The sequence below is a fragment of the Cuculus canorus genome, chromosome 4 (assembly GCF_017976375.1).
Source record: "Cuculus canorus isolate bCucCan1 chromosome 4, bCucCan1.pri, whole genome shotgun sequence".
Lineage (NCBI taxonomy): Eukaryota > Metazoa > Chordata > Aves > Cuculiformes > Cuculidae > Cuculus > Cuculus canorus.
This window is the reverse complement of record NC_071404.1, coordinates 35,131,884-35,150,540: the sequence shown is the minus strand read 5'-3', so window position 1 is coordinate 35,150,540 and position 18,657 is coordinate 35,131,884. Positions and strand designations below refer to the sequence as shown.

General features: G+C 37.7%; 1 protein-coding gene across 4 annotated transcripts; it reads left to right on the top strand.

Moving 5' to 3' along the window:
• Window positions 1-533: 533 nt before the first annotated feature.
• Window positions 534-18,477, top strand: PRIMPOL (primase and DNA directed polymerase). 4 transcript variants are annotated; one of them, XM_054065418.1, is made up of 14 exons: window positions 534-729; window positions 3,590-3,631; window positions 4,293-4,477; window positions 5,544-5,635; window positions 6,355-6,496; window positions 8,170-8,317; window positions 11,415-11,705; window positions 13,418-13,580; window positions 14,828-14,922; window positions 15,289-15,375; window positions 15,449-15,557; window positions 16,626-16,708; window positions 16,792-16,838; window positions 17,821-18,477. In XM_054065418.1, the coding sequence occupies exons 3-14, from the start codon at window positions 4,298-4,300 to the stop codon at window positions 18,097-18,099; spliced, it is 1,716 nt and encodes a 571-aa protein (XP_053921393.1). In that variant the 5' UTR covers window positions 534-729; window positions 3,590-3,631; window positions 4,293-4,297; the 3' UTR covers window positions 18,100-18,477. The 4 variants fall into 4 exon arrangements, with proteins under 4 accessions (XP_053921393.1, XP_053921392.1, XP_053921396.1 ...); XM_054065417.1 differs by lacking the exon at window positions 3,590-3,631 and having other exon boundaries at window positions 535-729; window positions 17,821-18,476; XM_054065419.1 differs by lacking the exons at window positions 534-729; window positions 3,590-3,631 and adding an exon at window positions 2,458-2,961.
• Window positions 18,478-18,657: the final 180 nt, after the last annotated feature.

The window sequence follows — 18,657 nt, the reverse complement described above, 5'->3', positions numbered from 1 at the left end:
TCAGAGGGCTGGAGCACCTCCCATACAAGGACAGGCTGAGAGAGTTGGGGCTGTTCAGCCTGGAGAGAGGTGGCTCTGAGGACCTTATAGTGACCTTTCACTACCTGAAAGGGGCTACAAGAAAGCTGGGGAGAGACTGTTTACAAATCTTGTAGTGATACGACTGGGGGCAATGGCTTTAAATTGGAGAGGGGCAGATTCAGACTAGATGTCAGAAAAATCTCTTCACGATGACAGTGGTGAGGCACTGGCACAGGTTGCCCGGGGGAGGCTGTGGCTGCCCCATCCCTGGAGGTGTTCAAGGCCAGGTTGGATGGGGCCTTGGGCAGCCTGATATAGCGGGAGGCATCCCTGGCTGTGGCAGGGGGGTTGGAACGGGATGATCTTTAAGGTCCCTTCCAACTCAAACTATTCCATGATTCCATAATTCAGTGTAACTTTCAAAACCCCCACAAGTGCTCAGACAAGCTCAGCCGTACTCCAGCTCCAACCCAGCACACCCCGCGCGGGCAGAGGAGGCGCGCGACCCGTTCCTGTCTCCCGCGCGCGCCGCCGCGCGCTTTCTGCTCCCGCCACTTCCTGGCGCGAGGCGCGCCGGGACCCCGGGACACAAACACACGCACGTACGCGTGTCACACGGGAGCCCCAGCGCCCCCCTCGTCCCCCGGACACCGAGAAATGCTCATCCCGGGAGCGAGCGCTGGCGCCAGCCGCGTCCTCACCCCCCAGGTCAGTCGGTTTCGTGTTTATTTGCACATTGACCTTCGGCAGCTGGAGTCAGTTCGACACCAGGAACTAAGTTTTCCAACTCCTCGCAATAGGCACCAACCTTCCTTCTGACTTATCTCCAGGTCTAACATCAGAGAATTGTGAGAAACACTTATTCACTGATAAAATACTAAAAAGGACAAAGTCTTAGAAGCAAAGGCGATAATATTTTGCAGTTCAGCACTGAATTGGATGCCCTTTGTGAGAATTAATTGATAAGTTTTGCTGCAGCTGGTTTGTATGTTTGATTATGTCATCACATAAATTTGTCTTGAAAGACGTAGCTATTTTAGGGATAACCTGTCTTAGGGCTGTGAGAATTTATTAATATCCTTAGTTGTCTTGTAAGATGTAGCTGTTTTAGGTCAGGAGGTAACCTGAAGGGAGTTTTCAGACATGGTTGGATAATCTAAAAGAGAATGAACGTTCTTTGAGGATTTATACGGTTCTTTGTCTAAAGCTAGTATATATACCCACTGCTTTTGTAATATGTGATGCCTTTTTTAGAAGGGCATCCGATTCAATACTGACTTGTAAAATAAAAATATTATTGCCTTTGCTTTGAAGACTTTGTCCTTTCCAATATTTTACCAATGAAATGAGTGTTTCTCACACCTTCTAAACAAAGCATCCTATCTTACAAAAGCAGTGGGTATGTATACTAGTTTAGACAAAGAGCCGTGTAAGCCCTTAAAGAATGTTTGGGTTTTTTTAGGTTATCTAACCACGTCTGGAGACTCCCTCCTGGTTCTCTCCTGACCCAAGACAAATCCATCTCGCAAGTCAATTAAGCACATCAATAAAGTCTCACAGCCCTAAGACAGGTTATCTCTTCACCTAAATGAGCTATGTATTACAAGACAATTAAGCATATCAATAAATTCTTGCAACTCTAAGAGAGTGTTTATTCTTTCAGGTTATTAATTCATGTCTTGAGATTGTCTGCATATTATCTCTTCATACAGGATGGATTTATATGACAATATAATTAAACATACAAACCGGCTGCAGCAAAACATATCAATTAATTCTTGCAGAATCATAGAATACTTTGGGTTGGAAGGACTTGCAAGATCACCTAGTTCCAATCCCCCTGCCGTGGGCAGGGACACCTTGCATCAGATTGGGCTGCTCAAGGCCCCATCCAACCTGGCCTGGAACACCTCCAGGGATAATATCCTACATTTTTCATAAAATTCCTCAAATCTTAATTGTAGAAGCTACTTCTGGTGGGAGTGCAAGGTGTAAATATGATGCTCCTTGTTGCTGAGGAAAGATGAGTGGTATTTGTCATTCCAACACAGTTCAGCTTGATGTAAGGGTAACTAAACTAATTTTTGGTAATGTTAAAAAAGGTAATACTAGGGAGAAGGTCAGTTAATGAGTTCTCCTAAGGCTGAATCAGTAGCTGAGAGGAAATCTCATGGATTTATTGGTGTTGAGGAGCATGAGTTCTGCTATAGAGCTATGTTGCATGATACACACCAGCCAGGAAACCAATGTAATCAGGTTGTTTTGAGCAGTGGTTGATTTGCATGTCTAAGCTACTTTTATCAGCAGGTGTGGATAGTGTGTTTTGTTCATAAGCCTTACAGATTTTTGAGTATCCTTTTTTTTTTTTTATTTAAACAAAAAGTAGGGGCAGATATGCTGAAATAATGTAATTGTGTTTGTCTTTTGTGGCTCAAGGGAGAAAATAGCCATTTCGGAAATGGTGAATCCATTTGTTTAAAAAAAATCACCAACCATCTAAGGTATAAAAATAGAAGATATCCGTTGTTCTCATCACTAAAAAGAAATAGTCTTCCATCAAAGGTGGGGAATAAAATATCACATTCTTTAAGTCATCTCCCAGGAGTAATTTTTCCCAAGGTCTTCATGCGATCATCCTGCTGATTCAAAATTAGGGACATCCAAACATGTTGGTGACAAATTTCTTCAGAGCAAGTAAGATAAAAACAATTTCTTCCCTTACTTCTGGTGGGACAGCAAAGAGGACAAAGAAGTGGGAATTTTCCAGCAAACTCAGAAGGCTACTCTGTAGGTGTAAATTGTTTGTGACTTAAATAGATATATTTTGTTAGATGTAGCTGATACAGGAACTGAAGTTACCTTGAAAAGACTCCGCATGCTGGGCTGCTGAGAACCCAAGAGTGTTTGCACTGCAAGAACTGTGATGGATATCAGTTTAAAGTAAGGGTCATCAGCCTTCTTCTGGGTTCAGGTATCCTCCCAGCTGTGTTTCTGCAGTAGTATGTCCTGATCTAACCAGGAAGTTTAAAATGAGGAGAGAATGATGAGAATTGTCCTTTGCATCCCTTCTTTTAAATGGCACCTTGTGGGAAAGTGCTCGTGTAAGGAATGTCTTTTGCACCCAAGTAATATACAATAGAGCCAAGAGCATCAACATGAAACTGAAGGTTCTGCTGGCACTTCTGAGAAACACTGGGTGCTGTCTGTAACTTCATTTTTTGTTCCCAAAGAAGAAATTAATTGCAAGGAAAAGAATGGTGTAGAGGAAATTCTTAGATCAGGAGGCTGACGAGGTCTATAGAAGATAATATGCCTTGTAAAAGAAAAGAACATTCAAAAATTTAGCCTTGACATAGGCAATAAGCTATCAAAACACAGGCAGGCTTAGATGTACCATAGGCAGAAATGTGGTGTCCAGGAACCTTTGCTGTGGAAGACTTGGAGGAGGATTCAGAGGATCTAAAATTTGGTCTTTGGCATCCACAAAAATATTTTAATTTTTTAATTTCTTGTGGATCCAGCTGTGAAAGGTTTGAATACTTCTGCTTATGGTCAGTTTCATTTTTAGGTTTCATTGCAACTGGGAGGTTGTTTTGAGAACCAAGGGCTGGTGAGTATTTATACGGGACTGAACAGAGAGATGCCCCTTAATCTTTTTTTTTAACTCTTGCCTCTCTTCTTCTATTTCAGTTTCTTAGCAGTGCTCTTCACTGATTTGCAGGCGCTCAGAGGGGCAATGAATTTTCCTAGCAAAAAAAGTTAATTAAATTGCAAATAATGACACATAGAGTAATGCGTGTTTACACTTTAGATTACTTTGTAGCATTTGAATTACTTCATGTGACTAGATGTTGGCAGGTTGCAAGATAGCAAGCTTTACTGCATGGCGTGCTGTTTATTGAAAAGAGATAAGATTGCTATCTGTAAGTTTGCACATGAAATTTTAAAGTTGATGCATTAGAGATTGATAGCAAAGGTCGTCAGTGGAGAGTGGAGCCATTGTTTTGGATTTCAGTTCTTTTACTTTGAGATACAAAGCTAAGAGCTAGAGTCACTGAAATCTTAATTTTTCTCTGCAACTGAAGTGCTGTATTACCCATACAAATTAATTATTTCATTTGTCTCTCCAACCATAAAGCAGAAATAATAGTATTTTTACATAAGGTATGATTAAAAAAAACAGAATCAAAAGCAGCCATGGATACAGGATATATTAAAAGTGAGTCACAAACAGAAATTGATACTGATTTGACTATTTGTAAATGCTTTAGGACAAATGAAGAGACAATGGGAAGAAAGGCTGAAGAGAGTGGAAGAACTAGCTTCTTACTATGAAAGAAACCCTCTTCCTCCAGTTTATAGACCAAAACTGTCCGAACCCTTTCTGCCATCCTCTGTTTGGAAAATATTTTTTCGTCAGGCTGACGCTTTCAGTTATGTAAAAACCTGCAAAGAGGTAAATAACTTGTTACGTGAATGTCACAGCTCTTTAGGTACCTCCAAGATTGAACTTCAGTTAAAAGCTTGGTTGACTGTAAAGGCTTCATCAGATTGCAAGATATTTTCTCTCCCAATCCTGAAACAGCAAGGCTTTTTTTTTTGTTTTTCTGTAGAAGCTTGTGCTACACTGGAGATAGCTTTTAAGAAGTACTACTTCTAATATATGAATTGATATGTGGTGTTAAACTCTAACAATAAAAGTAATTTTTATTAACATTGTAGTGATAGATATGTACCTTCTGAAGCTAAAGAAGGTGTCAAGGTTGACAGGAGAATGGAAAGATAGTGAGAGTTGAGGAGGAAAAAAAATGAGGAAGAAAAAGAGATAAACGGGGCAGAAACAAAATAAAAACAATACAACTCTCTAATGCCATTAGAGTAGCAAATTCAGATGATAAGAAGTGATGAGCCAAAAAAATGTTATGCAAAATGTATCCTCTGTTTTCAGTTCTCCTCACTTAATACTTCTCAAATTGATTGCTGCTTTTAAAGGAAGTACCAGAGTTTCTTCCCACTGTTTTAGGTGTTTAAGTAATCTTGACAGTCTGTTTTCCAAAATGCATTTTCATTGGCTTAGCAGTGGGGTTTTTGGGGTCTGTTTTCTTTTTAGATTTCCAGTTTTGGATTTAAATAATGTAGAGTGTAAAGAATATGTGCTATAAAGCCATATGCTGCTATGATATCCACAAGACTGTTCCTTTCAGGACGTTACTCCTCCTTCCATTAGATCCACTTGCCACTGATCAGAAAATAGATGGCATTGCAGAAAAAAGAGAGTTTACATTAATGCACAGCAAAGAACAGCTTCAAAATTTCACTCATGTAACTGAAATCAGAATGACATTCTTAATGACATCTTAACAGATGCTATGTGGGTTGAAAAAGGATAGGTTTTCTACTACTTGTAGTTTTCTAATATTTACTAGCCTTTGACCAAATAAATTAATGTTAAATAGGAACTTCTGAATACTTTAACTGGTTCTTTGAATAAAAAAACAAACTTCAATGTTTTTATTTAAAAGGATGTTCATGTATTTGCCTTGGAAAATAACACACAAAGTGGACAGAGGTTTTACCTTGTGACAACGTACAAACAGCTTTGGTTTTATTACACGTGAGTATTTGAAAAGGTATCCTGTGCATTACTATAAGATAGTAGCATGCTGAATCTACTCTTATCTGGTAACTCTTAATGGGTAGCCCTCCCCAGCAGCCGTCTGCTGCTCTGGCTACCACAGAGCTGTAGTGGGTGGCCCAACATTTGATCTTGGCCATGGGGAAATATCTTCATATGGACAAAACAATCTAGTCTATAGTGGGTTTCAACTTTCCCTCACAACTGCCGTTATTTCCTGGGAAATAAGGACATAGTCTACTGAACTTAAATCTTACAGCAGGAGATTTGCTTTTGCTGTCAGCTTTCCTCAAGGAATCATACCAACATGACACCAGTGTATTTCTATGATTAGTCATACACCATTTTAAACAGGCATTAATATAAATGCCCAGTTACTAACTTGTGGGTTTGTATTTGTTTCCATCATTCCTTAAATTCTCAGCAGCATTTCAGTTGGCAATATGTATCGTAAGACTTTGGGGGAATGAGAATACTTTACAAGCTTAAACTCTAGGGCAGATAGATATCTTTGTTGATACTTGATGATGTAGTTAGTAACAAATTTTTCAAAGCCTTGTAGAGCTGTTATTGTTTTTTTAATATGGATAGATAGTTGATAGAAAAATAAAAGAATATTTAGGACTTGTGGGATTCTTATTTGCAACTGATATGTCTATTTGTTGTGAGAGGTTGTGATTTGCTTTTGTTTTCCTTAGCAAAAGTTATAAAACAAGTCTTACACATTGTTATGAAGTAATTCCTGAAAAAGATGCTTGCAAACTTTATTTTGATTTGGAATTCTACAAACCAGCAAATCCTGGTGCAGATGGCAAGAGTATGGTTGCAAAGTTAATTGAGGTAAGCTGGAGCAAAGTCATGTTCTACATTGATACTGATTTGTTGTTGCTTTAATTCTTGATTATTCTGTAGTAAAATGAAAAAGAATTGTAGAACTAGTGGTTATACTTAATGAAGTAAAAAGTACTGTTTTAATTAAAGCCAAGGTTCTTGCCTTTAAATGAAAGGGGAAAATGGAGAATGGTGGTTGTTGGAATGCTGTTTGTGATATGTTTGCTTTTGCAGATTGTTTTATGTGGTCTGCCAGTTCAAAGCTGTAAAACTAAAGGAGTGTTTAGGTATTTTTCAGAGCAGCATCAATGAATGTGGCGACTAACTCTAAAAAACAGCTGTTACTCAGTTCTGCTTAGATAAATCCTTCCTGATTTTAGGTGTATTCAGGTGGCAGTTCATTATAATTGAATGAAATGATGATATAGAGGACATCAGGTGACTGCATTTATCGATTTAGTGCCTAAATTTAAGTATCTTTGCTAATTATCAATTTTATTAAATAGTGAGAATTTCCATTTTACTGTAAATTTGATTAGAAAATGAGCTCTACTTCAAATTCAATATGATGGAGGTAAAAATAAAGCAGGTTTTAGCAGAGCATCTTCTGTTGCAATAAAATCTCTTTTTGAGTGACCATTTATTTGTGAGACTTCTCATGTTTCCATGTCCCTACCAAGGAAAGCAACGAAAGAAAAACATGATTGAGGTAATTCCTTTTTGAAGAACCCTTTATTGATACAGAACCCCGTGGCATTTACTTCGTTACAGATCAGTTCTGAAATCTAGAGATTCCCCAGGTTAAGAAGAGAACTTTGGATTTGCTGGTTGGGGAATCTGAGATGCTAAAATCCTAAGCTTCCAGACCCTTAGGTTGTGAGTCCTAGTCCTAAACATCACTAATTGCAAGCTTAGCTTATTTAAGCTTTTTAGGGGGTTAGAGCTATTTTTAGAACCAGATGTCTTCTGTTTTCTGCTTATAGTTCATTGAGTTGTACCAATTAATTAGGTAAATCATATCAGTGAACTAGCATACCAACCCTTTCTATCACTATAGGAGGTAAGCCTGCTTTACAAGTGTTGTTAGTGTGGGAGTAAACTGCTTTGTGGTGGAAAAACCCAGATGATAGAATGGTTTCTGTTGGAAGGGACTTTAAAGAGCATCCTGTTCCAACCCCCTGTGATGGGCAGGGACACTTCCCACTGGATCAGGGTGCCCAAGGCCCCATCCAACCTGGCCTTGAACACCTCCGGGGATGGGGTATCCATGACTTCTCTGGGCAACTTGTTCCAGTGCCTCACCACCCTCGCAGTATAAAATTTCTTCCTAATATCTAATCTAAATCTCCCCTCTTTCATCTTAAAACTGTTACCCCTCATCCTATCACTGCACTCCCTGATAAACAGCCCCTCCATAGCTTTCCTGTAGGCGCCACTCAATTAGACTTTGACCTGAAAATCTTGCTGTTAGTATATGTGGTGACTTGTTTATTTCAGGAAATACTGTCTATGTCAAATTTGGTTAAAATTTGCTATGTTATGGGTTAGTTAAATTATTTGTATGCTCAAAATGAGATACAAAATTTAAAAAATATGTACAATCTGCATTTGTGTTATATTTTATAGATAACCACTATTAAAAATGCTAAAGAAAATAGCTTAATTGATGCTTATAATTTCAGCTTGTCAGCCAAAAATTGAAAGAGCTGTATGATGTAAACTGTTCATCCAAAGATGTCTTGAATTTAGATTCCAGTACTGATGAAAAATTTAGTCGACACTTAATATTTCTGCCCCAAAATACTGTATTTAAGGATAATATTCATGTTGGTAAGTGCAGTTTTTCCTCTTACACCTAGAAATAAAAGTGAAGTTTTGACTTTTTCCAGTGCCATCTTACATTTGAATATTTATTTAAATACAATTATATGTGGAAACAAATATGTATTCCCAGCAGAAATGATTACCTGTTTCTATTTCATTAAGCCTCATTATTTCTCTGCTCATCTCTTACTTTTTCTAGAGTTAGCATTTGTCTTTGCAAAAATGTCAGGGTTTTTTTGTGCTTCTATGTTTCATTTAAAAAAACTACTGGCAAGACATGCTTTTGGCTGGAAAAGTGTTTTACAGTATGACTATGACTCCTTAATTTTCTGGTTAATGTCAATCTTAACAATTGAAGATAAGATTATTGGCTCTAATACAGTTGGTTTGTGCTCAGCACAGGGTCAGAAAGGCAGGATGAAGATGGTTTCAAGCTACCTGTGCATAAACATGATTAAGAGAAAGGCAAAATCAATTTTCTTTATTGATATAAGTTGAAATTTCATGGGATGTAGCAACTCCAACACAAAGAATTGCCAATTCAAGCGACTCCATTTTTAAAATCAGTATAATACCTCCTCACTTCACAGAAGCATTTGAACGTACTTTTAAAATGCTGTTTATGAAGTGCTAAAGGTGCCAGTGGTGAGCAATAAGAAAAGTGAATCTGGAAATTCAAAATTTCTTCTTCTTGTAGATATGTTCTCTGTGATGTGCAATAAAGCAAGTTTATAGGCATACATTGAACAATGAGGGTGCAGTAGAATGTCAGCTCAATTTAGTCTGGGTGAAGCAGGAACTGATGGAAAACAGCTTGCCCAGTGGTGGAATTATAATTTGTATCAACCTACAAATGCAGAAGTTTGGGTTATCGCACCTGCAGCCTTGTTTTTGTCATTTCTTAATATTTGAGTGTTTGATTTTGTAACCTTTGTTCCAAATGAACAAATGTGGTAAGGGGGAGGAAGCAGAAATGCTGTTCGAGCATTTTAATAACCTCATGGGTTAGTAGAAGGGAAGAAATTTAGATTTGTGACATTTAGCTTTGCTGTTTGTATTCAGGAGGAACTGTGACAACAGCAACAGAATTAAATGTATCAGAGAGAAAGATATTACATGCTTTGTTACGGAGTTTCCACTGGCAGTAGAATAGGAAGAATTATTAATTTAGGTCACACTGAGTTTCCCACTTTTATTGTCCCTGCCCATGTCAGGGGTTTGGAACTGGCTGATCTTTAAGGTCACTTCCAACCCGAATTATTCTACGATTGTATTCTCCTGTCTGCTTGGTCATAGTCTGTCTGACTGTCTTTATGTCCAATCTTCCTTTCTCACTCTTACCTCTTTTTCTAGCTCTGTACCATCTCTCATTCTGGTCTTGAGTAACACTTATACTGAATTTTGTCTTTTTTTATACCACCTGTGTTATTTAAGTGGCTTCTTCTTGTGCACTGTGTATATCCTAGCAGGGGATGGCAGATAGCGCAGGGAAGATGAGCTCTTTGCTTTTAGTACTTAAGGAGAGCACAGTGATGCTGTCATTAGTGACACAGTGCTGGGCTTCTTTCTAGACCAGTACAGTATTAGAGGAAATCTTTTTTTCCTTCAGAATTTTCTAGTTATTTCATGGGGAGAACACACATATCGGGTCAAAGTTGTGTAGGGTTGACACACTTTTTATATTGCTCTGAGGAATCATCTATGATAGGTCTTGTCAGCACGAGCAGCTGGAGGAGTAGGACAAACTCTAAGGAGAGGCAGGATCTTGTTGGCCTGTGTCCATGTACGGATTCTTTTTTCTGGCAAATATTTTTAATATATGCACGTGGTCCACGGCCTGAGCATCACCTCAGGCCAAAATTTAGATCCTTACTACAATACAAAGAGGCCACGGGATTTCTCAGAATCAAGTTGGTTTTTTTAACATTGAAACCCCGTATTTCTCATTCTTAGGGGTATTAGAATCTGTGTCCTTAAACTTTTTGAGGAATAGCTCACGTGGCAAGCTAGGCAGATTGTCAAGGTCCCAAGCGAATGCTTATAAAATTGGGTGCCAGCCTCAAGCATGACAAAGAGCAGCTGTTTTGTATGTGACACTGTGGTAACAGCTAAAAACCCCAAAGAGTTAAGTGGAATTACTGCAATTTTAGTTTAAAAGTATGGTCTTTAACTCCACTGCCATTATAAAACTCTTATGTAATGCATGGTTGACAAATTATTTGGTATGACAGTAATTTTAGCCTGTGATCTTGATAACTAAATTACATCAGTCATTTCTTTCAGTGGAAGCTTCAACTGTTTGTTCTAGTCCATTAGTTCAGCATTCTGCATCTCCACCGTGTTGCGACTTTGACATGTTTGCTGTCAGACTTAAAATATATTTACAGATTGTGTACCAATGTTCTGTCGTTGTCTTTTCAACAGGGTGTTGAAGTTGCAGTAAAAATTTATTTTTTTATAATTGAGATATGTAAATGTCGATGTTAAATTCATGCATGTTGCCAATAACATTACGCTCTGTATTCATTATTGTGTTTTAGTAACCTGCTTGACAAATCTGCCTTAAAGCATATTAACTTTGTACTTTGTCCAAAATACTGTGCTGTAGTAAGCAACTAAAAATGCAGACAACTTCATAAAGTAATTTCTTTTGAAAGATACAGAAGACATTTATTTCAATTTTATGCTTTTATCCAGGACTTTGAATGTAGTTTGAGAAATTGTAGCGGCAGTCTATGAGTTTTGGTTTCATTATGTTGTCTTTATTTCTAAAGAGGTGGTTGCCAAGCCCACTAACTTCTCACTTCTCTCTGTTCTCAGTAGTAAAATTGCTAAGGGGAAGATCGGAGCTGTATGATGCAGTTAATACATACACCATTGTTTATTTTCTCATGTTTTAAAAAATAAGTTTCGTAAAAATTCTTGCCAGGCATGTTTTTTTTTTTAGTCCAAAAGATTTATTTAAAAAATGCAGAGTGGGGGAAACCCCAGACTCCAACCACTTCAATTTCAAGTTTTGAAAAATGTTTGCACGGGAACAACTAAGTTCTTTCTTGACTCATAAATGACATTATCTGCTTTTGGGGTTTTTTTTGTTTTTAAGGTAACTTTGTGAGAGCTGTTTTGCAGCCTGCCATGCAGTTAATGGAGAGTAAAGCAGCTGTTGTGATTTCAGAAGGAGGAGAAGGACATGTTTTCCCGTGTTCTGCAGAAGCAGTTGGATTAGATGGTTCTCTTACAAACCTCATAGAAACTGAAGATGCTTCCAAAGGCTGGTCAGCCTTTGCTTGCCAAACAAAGGATGTGGAAACAACACAACAGGGAGAAAATTCAGAATTTTCCTTTCTAATAGTAAAGGATAAAGAAGGAGCCAAGCAACTTTTTGTGGATCTAGGTAAATATAAGAAGTGCATTTAAACCGATTTGTGATGTAACAGAGTTTAAGAAATGAGATGTTCCTTAACTTGATTACAGACAATAAGAACAACAGTGTCAGAATTTAAACCAAATACAATACATGCTGAAACTGTGATCATAAATGCTGTACTTTAAAGGAGCCTTAAATTCTTGGTCAATGGAACTTATATTATTACGTCTAATTATTTTGTCCTAAACTTTGAAGAAACTGTTGCCACAAAAGGCTGTCTAATTAATTTTGTTCCTAAGGACTTAAGTTTTTCTATCTGGATTAAAAAGAGAATAGTATTTATTATTTATAGATATATTTATAGAGGATAGTATTTATTTATTTATTAGTATATGCCTTTATTTTTATATAGATTGCATTTCTGTCATCTCAGTTCAGTTAGAAGTTGCTTAATTATGGAACAAGTCTTACAGGTGTGGCCTTCTCTATTGTTCTGTATGTCTGAATTGAGCTTTCTTCCCACTTGGTAAGGCAGTTGTTAGGTTTTAATGAGAGAATAATAGAAATTTTGGGTTGGGCACTTCATGCCTCAGTTGTGATTAGCCTATTCATGGTATTAAAATGTTGAAAATCTCCAGGATTGTAACACCCATAATCAAATAAAAGTTTGAAGGTGCCACCCTTCCCATCCCCATATCTGGTTACTCTGCTTATTGCCCTGTCTCGGTGAAATGCGAATAGCTCAGCATGCTTCTCTACAGCCCTGTTTTGTGTACTTGAGGATTATTCATCATGTTTTTTTCTCAGACTTTGAAGAACCCCTTCTCATGGAATTCAGGATCACTTTTGTTGCTGGCCTCTTCAGTCTGTCTTGCTTAAACATGATCCCAGAGCTGGCCCTATGGTAGGCTAGGGAAGGATTCAGAAGGATTACTTCATACCTGCTGTTCAAAATTCCCTCAAGCATATTTGGGAATGGACATTAAAGAAAAACTAAGTGTTTACTGTGTCAACTTTTAAGAATTTGATGTTAGTCCCCAGAAATTAACAATCCTCAATATTTATGTTGCACACATTACCTCAAAGCTGGAAAGCTAAAATCAAACTAAAATAGCTGGAATACTGAATTACATCATGAGGCTGCAGTGCTAGAAAGTGATGTGATGTTCTTCTTGTTTGAGTTCTTTAAGTTCTTTTACCTTCATGAAAATGAAATACAGCCCACAAATAAAGCACCCACCTCCTCAATAAGTTCTCAGGCAGATTAGGGAATGTTTAAGATACCTGTTTATTTTTTTGTTGCTTGTTTTTGAGATTGGAGTTAAGTTTTCCTGATACATGCTTCTCTGTCTGTTCCACAGAAAACAGAGTTTCAGGACTATTAAGTCTCTCTTGGTTAAAATAATTGTGTAGCTTTTTATGCTTAGTTGTGTTTCCCGAAGTGTGAAAGCATTGATTTCTTACACTGAAGGGAAACTTTTAGCAGTGGTGTTGCCAGAGTGATTAAAATGCCTCTGTTGAGGTGTGAGTGTTTGTCTTAATTGTTCAGTAACATAAAGATATGCATGATCTTGCTCTGTTGTGTTTCTTCTATGGGAGGTGAGCCAAAGTCGGGAAGAGTTTTTGTCCATTCCTTAGACACTTAGCTGGGCCCAAGTTAAATGGTTCAGTTTACAATTACTAAGTATCTGAAATCCTAGCCAGCATTGTTATGTTAAGAAATACTTATTTTCTTGTAGGAGTTTATACAAGGAATAGAAATTTCCGGATGTATAAATCATCAAAAGCGGGAAAAAATGTGATTCTGAAGATAGCAGAGGATAATCAGTTTGTCCCTAACTGCAAAGAGAAAGTTTCATTGGAAGAAGCATATTTTCTTTCCTCTTTGATCTGCAACATTAGGTAATTGTTGAATTCCAGTGGAATTTAAAATATTTTTAAATACTTGTTTTAGTGATTTTAGAGATTTTTCTCCTGCAGCAGTTACAAATTACTATCAAGGGGCAGTTATTCCATGAACATTGTTGCAGTGTAATTTAGGAGTTTCCAGTAGAATTTCTTGGTTTTGAAGAAAAAATGTCTTGGAACCCCTTTTTTAACCTACCTTCAAATGTTAAAAGAAGACAGAACACATGGTCCAGCTTCTGAGTGGTGCCTCATTTCTCTATGCTGAAATGTAACCATTACAAAGTTTGGTTGGATTCTGTATAGTTCTAAAAGGAAAAATTACAGATTTCCAGTCAATTAAATACAGAGCCTGAATATTTTCTGAATTACGATAAAGATATAAAAAGGTCTTTTGTATTGCATGCCAGATTTCCGGTTTGGTATGGGCATGTCCTTAGGCTCGATACTGGTACATAAAATAATCAAGTTTCCTGCATCTAATCTAAACCTCTGATATATCTTGCCCTGTACCGACTATATCTTAAGATGATCCTAATCGTTCTGGCAGTAGAAAGGTTAAAATGGTACAGCCATCTGTACAACATTATTTGTAATAGTTTTATTTAAAGCACATATTTGTTGTGACTTCAGTTTTTCTATCCTGACATGCTCATTATCCTTGGTGGACGCCAGTAGCCCTGTAGCACAAATTGTGTCATGTATTCAGATCATAGGTATCAGCTGAGTCTGTCATAAATATGGATGAGAACTTCTCTGAATTTAGTCTTCTGTGATCATCTGGCTTTCAGCTAGTAGTAGGGCAAGGAAAAGCCATTCATGGTAGAGAGGGAAAAACCCCGAAACCTTTCAAAGGGTATATATGCATAAATATTGTACCTAGAGCAAATATTGCTGTAGGAGTGTGGACCAGCAGTCTTTAAATGGCTGGGATTTTTGCCAGGAACCAAATTTGCTGTTCTGGAGGAGGAAACCCTGCCCTCTGCAGGTGTATGTCAGAGGAAGCCATCAAAATATGAAGAAAAAATGCCACAGGGACAGTGAAAGGGAGCACACAGTCACAGGATGGCTGAGGTTGGCTGGGACTGCTGGAGGTCCAAGCCCCCCTGCTCTAGCAGGGCCACCCAGAGCCCGCTGCCCAGGACCATACTGTTTGCCATGCTATGTTAGCTTACAGTATGTTATAGCATACTGTGTTACGCTGCAAGTATCACATTTTCCTTTGTATTCTCACTTTACTTCAGCATGAGGGATGACACAAAAGTTCTGTCAGCTGGCTTTTCAGAGGAGGAGAGAATGCCTGCTTTTTTAAACAGGAAAACTACCAGAAGCAGCAGAGGTACCCAAGCCTTTTCTATTTAAATTAGATGTACTGTGACTTAACCTTGACAAGGGCTTTTCTTCTACCTGCTTTCTGCAGGAAGCAGAGTACAGCTGTACGGAAGGATGCTCTGCAGTGCTTGAATGCCACTTGCCCTCCCCTCCCGCTCCCAGAGCTGCCACACTTTGTCCCAGTTCCCTCTGTACCTTGCTGAGGGGGGTGGGTAGCGGCTTAAAGATCTGCAGGAAATTTAATAGTGGATTTATCCCTGGTTTTATTTAAGGATCTGTTGTGATTCATGTAGTCTGTATAATGTTTAACAGTGTTGCATATTACCATGACAAAACCAGTAATGGTATGTGTACGTGGCCTTCATTTTAACAGATTCCATGGAAGGTTATCAGGAGTCACCATATCCAGAAATCGATTATTTTGTTCGTTCTTTGGTTAATAAAGACGGGGTGCAAGGAGGTAAAGATTGCTTTACTATTTACAAATGAGTGTTCTGCAGCAGTCTTTTTAAACAATTATTTTTTTCCCGCAGGGATAAGGCGATGGAATTATTTCTCTGAGGAAGAACTACTTGTATATGATATTTCTGGTTACCGTTGGTGTGAAAATATTGGAAGAGCTCACAGAAGTAACAACATAATGTATGTTCTTTAACTATTCACTTTAAACCAGCTTTATTTATTTTCCTGCTCAACTCTTATTCCATGAATAGTCTGAAAACTCTTACGGATGGAATCAGCATGTGCTATAATTTCTACTGTCTGTGGGGATACAACCCTTTCTTTAGTGAAAAAACCACATAGTTAACTTTGTGATTACAGAACTTGTATTTTTAATATTTCTATGAAATAATCTTCATGCTATTTAAAATACGTACCTAAAGATGATAACATACTAATCGGAGTATGTGAAACCTATTAAGTGGCACTGTCCTTTGGTGATGCTTAGCCAGGAAGCTGAACAATCAGAAATAAGATAAAGAAAACAGACCACTTTAAAATTAATTTATAGTACATCTTAAGTTACCTTCTTATGTTACTAAAACAACAAAGTAAATCTCAGTACCACTTTAATCAAGAAGTTTTGCCAGTGACTCTACAAGGACTATAACTTCTCATTATTTCAGCAAAATAAGTGTAGAAAAGTCAGGTTTTTAGATGACATTAGAATTGTGGTGTATCATTAGTTAAGAATATTATCACTTAAAAATAATTCTACATAACATTTAAAATAACTGAAAGATAAGGAATGTGGTTTTGAGAAATACGGGTAGAGCCTGCCTCCTCAGACATTAGGCTAGATACACTTGGTGTTCCTAAAGCACAGCTGAAAAAGCTGGGTTATCAAATCAGTTCCCAGGAAATCGTGATTTTATCTGGCCTTTATAATGAAATTATCTGTAGGAGCAACAGCAGCAACAACATCCTACCTTACAGTTAGGTCCCATAAACTAATCTTATTTTAATGACTTTTTCTTCCAAGCTTAATGTAATGATTTAGTCAATGTTTCACTTCCAAATGTCAGTCTTAAATATATTTTTAACTTGAGAAGCTTGAAGAAATGAGCCTGTACAAAACAAGTATGTCAGAGCATGAAAGTGATATCCATAGACGGGGATGAACAAAACCTATTAATTTAGTGTCAGAGTTTCCTAGTGTTTTTATTTACTTCATTTATGTACTGTTGCTAAAAACTATTTTGTTCTTAGGATTCTGGTAGATCTAAAGAAGGAAGTCTGGTATCAGAAGTGTCATGATCCAGTCTGCAGAGCACAAAACTTTAAATCACAAAGTATGTATTCTGTGATTTCAAAGCAATTATGCTTAATACCTCTTGGAATGTTAACTTTAATTAATGCAGGATATTTTATTTAGGTTTTCCATTACCACCTAGGATATGTCTCCCGTCTCTTTTCAAAGAGGTATGTTTCTATCCTATCGATGAGCTAAAGTTTTTGTAGGTAAGACTGCCTCTGGGAGTTGTTGAAAATCCCCACTAACGTGATCTGTTGAGCTCTGTGCAGTATTTATGCTTGTATGGAATAACTCTCCAGAGCAGCTTTGGGGGTATGGTAGCTTCATATATTAATTTTTAAGTTCTCGAGCAGCAGATCTAACACAAGAACAGATAAAGCTAAGTTACTGGAATAGCCTAACTTCACCTGAGACTAATGATTGTCTTCTGTTTTGGTCTGAAGAGCAGCTCCCAACGCATAAAACCACAAGACCACTGCAGGTGCAGAATGGCAAAACTGCCCAAGTTAAGCTCTGCTCTTAGGCCGACTAAAATAGAAGTGCTGCTGGAATCCTCAAGTCAGTCAGTCAAATTTAAGTCAGTGACCCTTGAAATTGAGGTTCACTTAACTCCATGTTAGTGTTTTAAAGCAGCTGTTTACCCACACAGGTAGAATATTTAAACTGAGTTGATACTGCACCTAGATTTTAAGCCCTGAATGTACTAGTTTTTGCACTGAGCAGGCAATAGGAGTTGGCCTATTTGCAACTTTTAAATTTACACTTTACACTTTTAAATTTCATACCGCAGAACGGCACGTTAAGCTCTGCTTAAGCAAATCATCAATAGCTGTCAGTGTTATTTGACAGTGTAATTTAAATGCATTTTCAGATCCTGTCACTTCCTTTAAACAGACACTAAAATTATAGCTGACCTTTTATTATTTTAAGAAGGTGAATACAACACACTACTTGTAGTTTGCTAGAAAAATTCTGTTCTTATTAAAATAGGCTTCCACAGGTTAATTTGGCTATAAACTAATATGCTGGAAAACCTGTCCCGTTGGCCAGCTTTCTATAGCATCTGTCACGTGACAGCATGACTTTAGGACTTCCAGATCAGACCAGTTAAAGTTAAAAAGGAATAAATAGTATTCTTGTTTCTAAAAGGAAGAAGAGTGTGCGCTAGTGGATGAAAGAGGGACCACAGAAGAAAAAGTAAACTCACATTCCAATGTATCAGACTTGTCAAAAAGCTCAGTATCTCTGGAAAAAAGCTTGTCCGAAGGCTTGCTGTTGTCAGACAGTGAATGGGACAATGCAAGCGATGATGCCTCTCTCCTAGAAGCTACTGAAGATGTGGAACTAGTTGAAGCGGCAAATGACAGTCTGAATCATACCATGGAAGAAATTCCTGATGAAGTTCTTTTGGAAGCTTTAAAGAAGTAGGACACTTGTAATAAAGGTGGCAGCTAACCACACACTTGGCTGGCAAACAGGTCACTAGCAATGAAACCTGCTTTAATGCAATGTGTGAGTCGCATGCTTTCTGTGAAAGATACCATGATGTAGGTAAAAAATGCTCTTCCAGAGCTGCAAGACAAAGAGCCGAGTAAGAAACAAGGGTGCTCACAAGTGGATGATCTTCAACAAACACAAGGAGATGATGGAAGATTACATGGGCGCTAAGGAGTACTGGACTGAAAACTTGTCATGATGCTGCTCCAAGTTTAGCACTTTTGCTGCGCAGTTTCTACTTTGTTAGTTGTGTGTCCAAGTTTTACTGATAAGCCAAGCAAAATAGATTACTTCTAGAAATGGGAGGAAATTATTTATTTTAAATACAAATTTAATAAAAAGATTTATATATGACTAGTTCAACCAAAGCCTTGGTCTCCTCTTTTAAGAGTATATTATGCTTTCAAAATCACATTACTTTAATAGCCCAACATTGTTAACAGAGCACAGGAAAGTCTCACCACTTTAACTGGAATTGCTGTTTCATGA

Coding starts and splice junctions, on each gene's coding strand:
- PRIMPOL (XM_054065418.1), top strand. CDS start 4,298: ATGAAGAGACAATGGGAAGAAAGGCTGAAGAGAGTGGAAGAACTAGCT. Junction 5,636..6,354: donor CAGCTTTGGTTTTATTACAC/GTGAGTATTTGA, acceptor TGTTTTCCTTAG/CAAAAGTTATAAAACAAGTC. Junction 15,558..16,625: donor CACAGAAGTAACAACATAAT/GTATGTTCTTTA, acceptor TTTTGTTCTTAG/GATTCTGGTAGATCTAAAGA.